The 12,807-nt window shown below is 39.2% G+C and overlaps 1 protein-coding gene across 1 annotated transcript in view; it reads right to left on the minus strand.

Moving 5' to 3' along the window:
• Positions 1 to 6,247: 6,247 nt before the first annotated feature.
• Positions 6,248 to 12,807, minus strand: part of cadm1b (cell adhesion molecule 1b) — a 118,648-nt gene continuing 112,088 nt past the window's right edge. The window contains exons 8-9 of the mRNA XM_034548581.1: positions 6,515 to 6,643; positions 6,248 to 6,366 (exon numbers count right to left, since the gene is read on the minus strand). Of these exons, the coding sequence (XP_034404472.1) occupies positions 6,248 to 6,366; positions 6,515 to 6,643 (248 nt within the window). The remainder of the gene's footprint in view (positions 6,367 to 6,514; positions 6,644 to 12,807) is intronic.

Here is a 12,807-nt window from a genome sequence, read left to right on the forward strand (position 1 = left end):
TTGAATTTCCATGTTCGCCTAGAAAAAAAAGCACTTTCATGATGATTATCTCTTGGAAGGATGCACAGCAAAGTTTAAAATCCACAGAGATCATAGCACACTATGGGTACATTCTCTCTGCAAAGTTTGACTTTGAAAAAGTAAAGCAGAACAAAGTTAGAGATGTTTTAGTACAGATAAATTATGTAAAATGGGCATTTGGGAAATTTGAATTTTCTCATGTACCAAACCATATATTTCACTTGTATATTACTTATGGTGTTTAATACATCCAAATACAGCAGTCTTTATTGATTAGAAAAAAATATTTAGACTCTTGCTTTTTGCTATCTGGCTTTTTCTGATAGCACCGAGCTGCGGGTTAGCACAAGTTTAAGCCTCTATTACTGATCGCACAATTTAGTTTCTTTTAGGTACTGTCAACATGTTACAATTCATTAACTAATACATCAGTATACAGTGTGGTTTACTGTGGCTAATGCAGTGCCTGTTTGTTCTTGGTTACCATCAAGCTATGAATTACATGTATTAATATTCAGGAGGGCTATTGTTTGCTAGCTCTGTTGACACTGTTTCTGGACCATTATTATTTTTGCAAGTATTGATATAAAAGGTCCTTTATATCAATACTTGCAAAAATAATAATGGTGTCACCATGACCTAATGACCCTTCCTCCTCCAGCAAAGTGATAGAGTTTGGATGCAACGTTGGTATATCCAGTCAACTGCAGTCAATGAGCCGTGGCCGGAAATAGCCCGCTGCGGACAACATGCATGACTCAACTTAAATTATGCATCACGAAAGTCACATGACACCATCAAACACACCCTTTGCATGGGACCCCAGCGAAGGTTGTGTTTGATGGTGTGATGTGACCTTTGGAAACCATGCCGAAGCCATGTCGTAGACATGAGTTATCAATACACTGCCCCCTACAGTTTGGGAGAATGTTGGTTTGTTGCGAGAAGAAACCCGCAGAGAGTTTGAATGATCCAAAGGCTTCCTAGTCATGATTCCACATCAGCTCAATCGCCGCTTGCTGAAGAGAAAACGGATGGCAATGGCGTGTGCTGCCTTATATGATGTGGGGTTTCCTGGTATTCGGATAGTCCTGTCCTGATTGGCCGGCTATGCTTAAGTTAATTTTGAGTGGGCGAAAGCATGCTCGTGATCGAAGGAAAATATTAACGCTAGAGACCAGACCCACAAAAGCAAACTGGACCAGACTGATCGAAGTATTGACAGTTCAATCGTATAAACAAAATATTGTAGCAATGTCCCATTATATGTATCATTAGTGTTAGTGTAAATCGCAGTTTAAAATCAGTTAAAATTAACACATGACACAGTGGTACCTATAAAGTGACACTTGGGCTGTGGGGCTTATTTTTTTATTTGGGACTTTTGCAAATTGAACCTAGAGGTGAACATTTTGCCAAAGCAATTGTTTTATGTTTGATCAACAATTCCCCAGTAAGCTGTTATGAGGCCATTTTAATTTGAGCTCTCTAATCTTATAAAATGGTCTAAATCTTATGTACAAAAAGCCTGCAATCTGTTCTTTGTAAGGAATGAAAATGTAAAGGCAACATATTAGAGGAATTTGTCTCCCTGTTAATAACTGAATCAGACAATAAATAAGTAAATAAGAATTATGCAAGTCTTTTAGTATTTGTGCTGAACAGGAGCGCACATAGAGGGGGATACGTGTGCAGACACAGCTTGTTTCGCTTGCCTTTGTTCACTCACTATTTATTCCCACATCATTTAATTACACCTCAGCCAAGCCAAGAGCTACATGCCATCATTCTCAATCAATCAATTAGCCAACTAAACAAGCCATGCTCAGACATTCGTTCACTCTCAATTTCCCAATTGTGCTAATTACACTTAAACATGTCATTCTAAATTAAAATTAAACATTTAAATAGGATTAGTATTATCTAACTGAAACATCACCCCTCTACATTCATGCATTCATGATGCACTGACAGCTGTTACAGCGGATCAGCAAATGCCTCGTACCTGCTTTTAATTTAGTTTTCAAGAGTTTAATTAACCAAAGGGAAAAAAGAGAGAAAGTTACACAATTTGTCATCTTTCAAAATTTCAATAGGCAGGTATTTAATGTTCCTCGGGGGAAGCATTATATTTCAATTATTGTATGAGTAAGAGAGAAAAGTGGCTGGTTTCTAAGGTTAAGCTATTCCCATTAAAGTTTGAATATTGTTATTGACCTTTAACTGGGATGGTTCACTTAAAGTAATGGGAAATGATGGCACTGACAGAATTATGATGACAGCATTGCTTATGGTTATGAACTTGGTCTTGTTCCTCGAAATACCTATCAATTTGTCAAATCACTAACATCCACGTGTTCAGCTGGAAACCTTGACAGGGGCCCCGAGCCTGTCTGTGTCAAGTCTTTGTGTCATTTAAAACGTTTCTCGCCTCTTGACCTCACTGCATGTGATTGCTGCTGCAACTGCTGCTTCACATCAAATTTCCATCGGTATACTTTTTATTTTATTTTTCTTCTTTGGGAGTTTGACAAGTATCAGCAGCTCGAGATAAAGTGAACAGGTTCAATCCAGCTAATGTATTCAGCGCGTTAAAACTGGCAGAGTGAATTTTGACAACAAATAAATACAAGTTAATAAATTCTGCCGCCTGTGTCTCCGACTACAAAGTGAAACTATGTTTTTTGATCAATTCACAACAGCACAACACTTTAAACATTGATATCTTTTTATTAAGACAAGAACTCTTCTTATTTTTTTTTTCTTTTGTAAAAATGTTGGTGTGAACCAATACAAAATATGCATGGCCATATGAGAAACATCCTCTTCACTACACAAAAGAAACAAAATGTCACCTGGGTACAGAGAGAAAATTAGGATTCCACAACAAAACAATGTTACAGATCATTCATAAAACTTAATGTCACAGTAAATACAACATCTTTTCATCTATGAAAATGTATGCATGAATCGACTGAATGCAAACAGATGCTTGATTCACTGTTTGTCGTCACATCCTATAATTACTAAATAACCAATACTATATGAGCAAAGTGTTAAGGTGGAAGAAGAAGAAGAAGAAGTTTCAGGTGACATTGTTAACACTGACTGTACATACTTTTTATCTGCTTAACAAATCTAGTTTTCTTTCTTTGTGAACTAGGTCTATGCAAATTAATATTGAACATTTACTGTAACAGTGCACCATATTAAGAGCACAAAAACATGTACAAATGAAAAGAAACATGTACATCTTGTGATTTCTTCACTGTTTGAATAGCTGTTGTACTACAGAATATACTTGGGGCCTTTAATTTGCATTCTACCTGAGATGCAAAAAACACAATTATTAACACTCGTGAACCTGAGAGAGTGAAAATAAACATACTAGATATCAAGTAATTTAAACAAATCAAAATATTGGATTAGATCAATGCTTCCGACAATTTCTTTTACTCTTCCTCGATTAAAAGCAGCACTTCATAATCATTTAAGATAAATATCAAACCTTAAAATAAAATGCCATTCACATAACTGTTTCCATGACACCAAATTCTAAAATGTACTTTTAATGTTGCTTATTATAGCTATTAGTAGTGTGTTCCTTTCTGATATTACTAGCGAGCCCTGCCTTTGAAGATATCCAAATAAATAACAAAATGAAGTAAAGTGGGGGAAATAATAATGAGCAAATTGAAACATCCAATGACTATTTAAGACAATAAATACTACCAAAGATCTTGGCATACAACATTCTAGTCAGTGGAAGCTGCCACACTGCCATGATTAACAAGGACATGTATTTTTTTAAACTCGTTCCAGCTTTTATTCTCCAAGTTATAATCGTGATGCAAGTCTGTGGTGCGTGAACCTTGATGTGTATTGGACCTGTAGGTTAGAAAGAACAGCTATATACAAGATATATACGGTAAGAGTGTACGTGAGGATACTGTAAGATACTAACCATATGCCTCAAAATCAAAGAAGGCACTAAATAAAGTCCTTCAGTCCTTTCAATGATAAGTATCAAGAGGTGGGTTTAAGGCTGTGGTTATCCTTTTTCATAGAACATTTACACATTTTTGTCTTATTCAGGCAATACAATGATATCACTCACTTATTACCAAACAGGTTTTTACTCTTCAAGCTGTGATACCCTGCGTCTCTGTCTGATTTGTGTTGGTGGGTGGAAAGAATAAATGTGCAAAAGTAGACTGCATGTGTGTGAAGGTTTGAGCCTGCAGGATGACAGTAAGAAAATTATCTTTCCCCAAACCAAGTCTAAAGATTGAAGCACATCTTTGGTAACTTGTTAGGCAGGGAACCCTTGCAAGTTATAAAAGACAGCCCAAAGGTAAAATGTCTTTACAGACAGCAAGGGAATATAACTGATTCATGTTTGCAGTGATTTAATATGGGCAAGGGCAAAAAAGTATGGTATTTCTAGCAAGGATTTCTAAGTCAGGAAATAAGCAGTGAAAAGTTGTATTTATTCCCCCCACCCCACTTACTATGGGTATTCACGTGGACATACCTTGATACCTTGAACCTCACTGAAGCGAATCTTTGCCATTTGAATTGTAACAATGGTTCTTCCCTTTAACACAGTAACATCTCAATAAAAATAAAATAATAAACCAATGCCCTGAAAATATTTCCAATTAATTAGTTAATGTACTGTATTTATTTTAGATACAAAAAGTAAGAATTAGAGAGGAGCACACTGCACAGAGGACATTTAGCCTTTGCTGTATACAAGTAATAGTCACTGTGTATACGCACACTCGCATAATTATTATATTTGGTCCAGGGGCGACCGTATGGGTGATATACAAATTTGAATAAGTTTTTTTGTTCCAAACAAAGCAGGCTGTACCAATATCCAACAAATAATACATTTGAGTGAGATTTCATGATCTATGCAGCTGGAACAGTCACTCGTTTACAGTCGGTACTACAAGGTCAGAGTAAAGTTTGAGCCTAAAACCCATATGATCGCACATCTGAGATTGTCAAGCGATTGTGACTGTCTTTTGGATCTGTACTTGTTAGCCATTTTCTGCCATGTTTTGGGTCCATCCATCCAAAGGATGTTAAGAAAAAATATTCTGACAAAAGAAAGCTAATAAACTCCCTCTGGAAAGAGGCGTTGTTTTTATAGGAGTGGTTCGACACTTTCTTACCAAGAGTTAAATGAGAAGATCATTACCCCTCTTATGTGTGCACACTTAACATGAACAAAAGAAAACAGATGACAGTAAATGTTATCTGATATTGTTGAGTAACTGCTGTCCCCTTAAATCAGCAAGAAAAAAGTTTGAAAAAGGAATAAATGGTTCAGATTTTCTCTATAGAAACTTGAACTCTATATCATGGCACATTACAGCTGTCAGGATGTCTGACTGTACTCCACAATACCCTAAACAAATACTATACTGACCTCACATCTACTAAATGTCAGATGTCCTCTTGAAACCAACGAGCGACCAGTTGTACTTTTCGGTTCGGTGTGAAATGATACTTAACGGTACTCCTAAGTCACTTTCAGGAACAAATACATTCTATGATGGGCATGATTACTCACAACTGTTACATTAGTAATCAACACAGTGAACCTGACCTCGAGGGAGGGTGATTGAAATCTGCGCTGAAATATGACGAAACTGAACTGTGATGAGTGTAGTAGGAATTTGACCCAGCGGGGAGAAATGTGTTGACACTGTGTTCCAGTTACCGAACTCTGTAGACGAGTCAGAAAAAAAAAGAAAGAAAATGTGTATGAGCCGGCTACTCAGATCTGGGTACATGAGCTAAAAGCTAGCTGCAGCACACATAGACAAACACCAGGACAATTTAATCTCCGAAAGCCAAATGCAATAGAGGATCAGGTTACATTGAAAAAGAAAAATCCAATCCAACAAGCATGAGAAGGGGGGAAAACAACAAAATAAAGAAAAGAAATAGAACAAGGCACAAAATTGTCTGTAAAATAATTGAACTGTACAGAATAGGCCCTAGCAGTCCAGGAAAGGTCGGATAGGAGACTCAGCAACGCTTCTTCTTACCACTTGGCCGTGCCAGTCCAACTTTCCACTTTCTTTTCTTTCTCTTTAAATCTCAACCTCCCTGCCACCAAGCCTTTGCGTAACCAATCAGAGTTAGACATAATGCTCCAACAGCACCACCACCACCAGCATCCCCACCCGTCTCTCCTGGCCTGTCCAGTTTAGATATAGTACTCCTTCTTCTCGTCCGTGTTGTTGTGTCCGCCCTCCGCATTGATGATGGCCGTGTCTGCATCGGCTGCATCGTCTGCCCCTTTGGCTTCATGTGTGAAGTAAGTTCCTGCAAAAGTAGAGACAAGTACAAATTAGCCCCGCACCTCACCCACCTCATGCACACTTCAACCCTGGTGCACTCGCAATAACAACAATAAAAGCACTTGAACGCACAGATGTGTTCATCAAGTATGATTGCACTGCCGATGCCTTACCTTTGTGTCTGGCAAAGTATCGACCAATAACAATGAGTGCACAGAGGATGGCAAACATCACCACGGCAACCACTCCTCCGATGACAGCATGGTCAATTTTCTGCGGTGCCCCCTCACCGGCTCTGGAGTCTGAAACCAGGACAATAACCGTAAATAATTTCATGATCAGTAAACTGCCTCAGCCAGTCACTAATGCCTTTGCATAGCTGGAAGCTGTGGCCATTACATCATGAGGCTTCCAAAATAAACTAAATAGGTTTGTTTTCTCTCAAAAGCATTTTAGCAGGACCTAACCTCAGAGGAAAAGCTTGAAAAGGTTGTTGAGTTTATGTTAATTGCCCAAAAAAATGGATGGTTAATGGTTAACAGTTGCAAGTTCACCGCTTTATTTCTGCCAATAATTATCGCTGAGAGTTTGAAGTCAGAATATCAATACCATTCTCTTGTCTGTACGGCAAATGTGAAGCTATAGCCAGCAGCCGGCTAGCTTAGCTTAGCACAAAGACTGGAAACATGGAACCTCTAAAGTGCACTAATTAACACATGTCATCCGTGTCCACACAAAACCAGAGTGGAACTGATTCAACATCAAACTCTCGGCAAGATGGTGAGTGAGCATATTTGCCAAACGATTCCTTTAATAAGATAAAAACAGTATCTATTACTCAACATGTTTGAAATAAAGTCTGATGGGTCCCGATGTTATACAACCATATATTCATGATGTTATACTGTTGAACCAGGCTCTCTTTACATGAGCGCTTTCAGTGCTTCAAATGGCTGCTCGAGCCCCTTGACTGAGCAATTTTGAAAAATGTTTTAAGACAGTTATTTCACCATGAAACAGTAGACACCGTCTGCAATTTCATCAAGAGTTCACACACTGTAGAATACATTGTGATTTAAGAGGCCATTTCTGGAAGTTATAGAGCTCAATCATCAGAAATAGACACAAGTCTGGAGATAAATTGGCGCCCGGTGTCCCCATGCAGAGAAATACGTGGCTGCCTCAGGTGTCAGAGAGTATCACGGTCTAGCATTTAGCCAGATTTATCCGTGCACCACAGTAGAACAAGGCAAAATTTGAAGCCTTTACATTTCCAGTCTAAGAATAGTTTAGAGGCATTTATCAATAGTCTATATCTGTGCACATTTGGACTGATGGAGGAGTGGCAGGCGAGGGAATGGCTGCACTGTTCTTTGCTGCATGAGAGAGCAGCTAAATTTTCCATCAATCTCACTAGCCATGCTCTGAACTTGAATGATTTTGATAAAAGACGAGCGAAGAGAGCAGAATTTCTCAACACTGTGAGACGTAATAAGTCGAGATGAGGGGTCGCAGACAATTGCCATTCACATCTCAACCTAAAAAAACAACAACCTAAAACCTAGTTCAAGTTGAATTCAGCTCAGCACGAGGACATTTTGGAAGTGCAGTAGCTAATTACTGAGAAAAGTTTTGCTTCAGCTGAGCACCCACTTAAAATGAACTTGTCTGTATGTCCGGCTAAGTGAAGCAGAGATGCGCAGGGCGCCGTTTGTTTACTGATGTAAGATAGCACAGCTCATTCCCCGTTGAGAGGAAACGGCCCATGCTCCATGCTAATGAACATTCAACACAAAATGGCCTGTGCACATTCCTAGTCCCCCCCCTTCCTGCCCTCACCTTGTTCCCCGCTGTCTTCCTTTTGACACATCCGCAAGGAAACATGCAGGGTCTCGGCCGCCTCTGCACACCGAGGGAGAGTTTTATTAACAGATAGAAATATTTGCCCAGGGTAAGCACCTAGACTATATCACAAAAACACCTACAGTATCAACTGCTATGGTTGGTTACATATCATGTTGCCGGCATTAAGCACACTACTGGACACTGTTTTTCTGTTTGTCAGTTCTGTATTCATTACAAGGGGGGGCCTCAAAAACATGATCTCAAATTCAATATAAATGTTACTGTTGTGTTCATTTTAATTTATTTTGCAGTGTTGCTGCAGCCTGCATTACATCGTGAGGCGATTATGAGACATGTTACATAACGCAATGCAATACAAAGGTCTAAAGCCTATTGTAAGCTGACTTTAAACATGAGAGTCAGTAGTCCTGAGGTGTACTACTCTGTGAAAACAATTGTCCAAGATATTCTGAGGTTCTGAAGCAAGATTTTCTTAAGTCTGAAAATGTCATTAGAGTAATATCCGATTTACAATTTTTTAACAGGAAGCATTCAATAAAAAGAGTTTGAAAGATGGGTGCATTTACCAGTCATGCAGGCTCTTACAAAAAGACGCAATATATTGAGGGAAATGTAATATCTCATGTTTTTGGAGCTAGATCCAAATTATCGTAGCCTCTGCTGCATCAATTGTGTCCATTTCTTTGAAATTTATCAAATTCCGAGCTCATGTGATAACTACCCCTTTCGTAGTTACATAACAGAATTTCCATTGTTATTTTTCCATTTGCCCACGGAATCACTGACCATTGGGACCTATTGTGGTTTAGTGTTGTGGACAGGAGGAAGCCCCACTTTACTGATCTACTGTCTGTCACCTGTGAGTCCTCCAACTTAATGGATCATAAAGCGCTGGGCTTTCCCTTTTATGCTGCTTCATGATCTTATTTTGACCACAAGGTGGACACAATAACGGGCTCATCCTATGATATAATCACAACAACAGCACACTTCACGTTTGGTTGAATTGCAGCGGGTGTTCATGTTATTTTCTCCACATTTGGGTAACAAAGTGTGTTTTGGACTCCCGTGTGTGTTAATCTGTGGGGCTACCTGACCAGATCTCTGACCTCTACAAGAACAGATTTTCTTTATCAAGTGTCATTGCTATCACTCCACCCTCTTCTTGTGTAGATTAGTTTGTCATTCAGTGCTCTAACACAGCCAGTATTAAGAGTGTGATTCCCTCAGGCTGTCCAAGTTCAATATATACGCATCCAGAATCCAGCACAGTGCTTAAAATAAAATAAAATACTCCAAAGGACAGACAGTGTTATTACATGTGGCCTCACACTTGAAATAAGTAGAATTTGATTATGTCTGTAATGTGGCTTGTGTCCATACCGCTGGCACAGTTCTGCTCACGATGGGGGAGTGCTGACACGCCCACACCGGCGCCCTGACAGGATGTGCACAGCCATGGGGATTTATGGGGGAATGAAGAGAATTTGCAAGCAACTGATGCCCGTGTCTGCACGACGGTGAAATCTGCTCCACTGAAATTTGCTTCGCTGAACTCCCAGTACCACATGCTTTACAGCCGCACCTTTCCGTCTCTGTACTGGAATGACTAATTGCTGCTCCGGTCAGCATCCTATCAGACTATCTGTCAAAGCTGCAAGCTTGTCACCAGGCTGGTAACATGGAACATAATTTCATTTTCCCAATCTTTTTTTCTCTTAATAGTTTTCTACTCACATAACGAGGCAAGTCTCTCACACGCGCATGCATGCACGCACACACGCACACACGCACACAAACACATTACAATTTATAGATGTAATTACATGGATATAATTGAAACAATGACTCTCTTGCATTGAAAGAGCAAAGCCGTCACTTGCACTGAATAGACTCTCACAGTAACCTTTTCCTGTACAGTGGCAGGACAATTGGCCGGTGCTGTGGAATCAACTTGAGGACCGTCAATAGACATTTTTGCAGCATTGAACTGCTAACATCCATGCCTTTTGTATTCGTTGCTGTTCTGAAAAGGACATAAACATAATGAGATGAGCAAAAATGGGCAATCTCCACCAAATAATGTTTCGTATTGCTTTTGTAGCAGACCATCAACAGAGAACAATATTGTCTTCAATTGAATTCCAATGCCACTGCTCGCCCACTAAATAGATTCTCTGAGTTCTTTGTAATAACCCAAAGGAGTGATTTAAAGATATGCAAAAACAGCTGTGACATTTAGCGGAGGTGCTGAAATACAAGTGAAGGTCTGACTACAGCTAATAAAAAGGCAAATGAATGGAAATTGTGAAAGCAAACTTAAACTCCTTGTTGGCAGCTTATTGTATCTCTTTACAAGAGTGCTAACAGCACAAAGGCCGATAGCACTCTTCTCCACGTCTCCTTCAACTTGTTTTCAAGGTGAGGAAAAAGGTTGACACAAATAGTGTAAGCGCTTGCTCTCTTCCCAAAGTTGCTGGCATGTAACGTGCCACCAAAGTAAACCTTATCAGCCTAAAAATTAGGACAAGATCCGAGTTCTTTGGCACGTAACATTCAATCTCCAAACCCTTGGAGTGCTAAGTAGAGCTCTCATAATCATTTACTAGTGCTCCATGAAAAAAACAATATTACTGCAGTGAAACACTCATTTAACTTTAGGGTGGGCTGGCATTACTAACCTATTCCCTGGAGACCAATTAAAATGGACCGTTACAATATGTTCTTACTTTAATAACTGTTTAAAGGAAAGAAAGGAACAACTCAGGTTAGAAAACACACAATTTCAACTGGGAATCAGAGTAAACAAATGTGAGGGGGAAAAACAATTAGCATTTCTAAATTATTCCTTAATTTTTCCAATGAAATACTTCAAAGAGAAATGATACATGTGAGAGTTAAATCAACGCTAGTAAATGTTTAATGGCTCATTATGTTGAATACTAAATCCACTCATGATTTTTGTTGAAGTCAAAATCTTATATGGAGTTTGAGGCTTGAATCCCAAGACTAAACAGCAGTGGAAACCTGCCAACACCTCAGTGCTAAGGTAGGAAACAGCCAACAAAACATCTATGAAAACCTGCCAGATATTGATTCCTGAAATAACATATGGTGCAATTTGACATGATCTACTCGCTTTGAAAAAAAGAATCCATGTGTTTGTCAGAACAAATAAAAGGAAATGATCCATGTATATATTCCGTGCACCGCATGTTAAAGTACAAATCCCTGATGGCTTAGACAAGCAAGCAATAACAAACTATATTATGGTTCGCAGTATTATCAAGTCTGAAGGATGCAGTATATAAAGGACAAACTCAGGTTCATGTGTCGAGTAATATTTGCTTACAAAGCTCTTTTTGCCATCTCATTTACAACTTGTACCCTCAAAGCCGAAGGCTGTTGACCTCAGAAAACCACCCTTTAACTCATCACACCACAAAGCTGTGTGATGTTTAGGTTTTATATCCTTTTAGATAATTCAGCAGAGGTCCTACTGTAGCATACTAAAACAACTTATCCTAGACTGCAGATCTGCAGAAACATAGTGTCTTTTTTAATCAAGTCTTCAACATAATTCCTTGTTCCGTGTCTTTCCTCTGGCTCCCCTCGACAAGCTGGGAGCGGGGGGGGGGGGGGGGGGGGGGGGGTGGGGGGGGGAGAGTTACTGAAGGCTTAGCCGGGATATCATGTCCCTGCTTTGGATCATCTCTGAGCATCTGACGTGCTGGAGCATCATCGCCACAGACTCTCTTTATTCCTTCAGAGCTGGGGATTCTGGGTAAATTCAACCCTCTTCCCCAGAAAGAAATACAGCCACTGACAAACTTGTGGAGTAAAAATGTTTTTTCTGTGATGCTGGAATCATCAACTGCCCGTCTTGGAGGCAATATTCTGTTCATTTTTCTGAAGCGGCAGGAAACGACCATGTTTAGTTTGATATGTCTGAATCTAGCATGTCTACTTACTTTGCAAAACAACAAGTGAGAGTATTGAAGTAGTATCTGTTGGACAAACTTCAGACCAGCATTTAATTTGTCTGCTGCTGCTAAGGCTCTTTTAACATTAGAGGCGTTCACATGTTGTTTCTAATTATTATTCTGTAAAGATCTACTCTAAGAGTAAGAAGTCTGCTGCATAAAAAAAAATACTCTGATGAATACAGTTTACTCCAAAAAATTACGAATAAAATGTAACTCGTTAGCACCCGATTCAAGTATCAGTGAGAAAAAAGTCAACTAAAAGCTTTTTGTTTTAGTGTAAATCTGCAATAATAAACATATTGAAAGAAAAAAGGAATGAAAACTTTCAAACACATGAAATGAATATTTTTCTGGAAAGAGTGACTTATCTCTCCCATATGGTCTACACGCACGCACGCACACACGCACACACGCACACAAACGCACACACACACACACACACACACACACACACACTCACTGCATGTTTTGAGACACTGAAAGACCTGACAATATGAACTCTTTTGAAACCTTCTAAACATGAAACAGCATAGACACAAACAACTGTGAGATTCTGTGCTTCAACATCCCCCACTGCACAAAACCATATTAAGGCCTTGAAGAGATGCTTTGGT

The sequence above is a fragment of the Cyclopterus lumpus genome, chromosome 13 (assembly GCF_009769545.1).
Source record: "Cyclopterus lumpus isolate fCycLum1 chromosome 13, fCycLum1.pri, whole genome shotgun sequence".
NCBI classification, from domain to species: domain Eukaryota; kingdom Metazoa; phylum Chordata; class Actinopteri; order Perciformes; family Cyclopteridae; genus Cyclopterus; species Cyclopterus lumpus.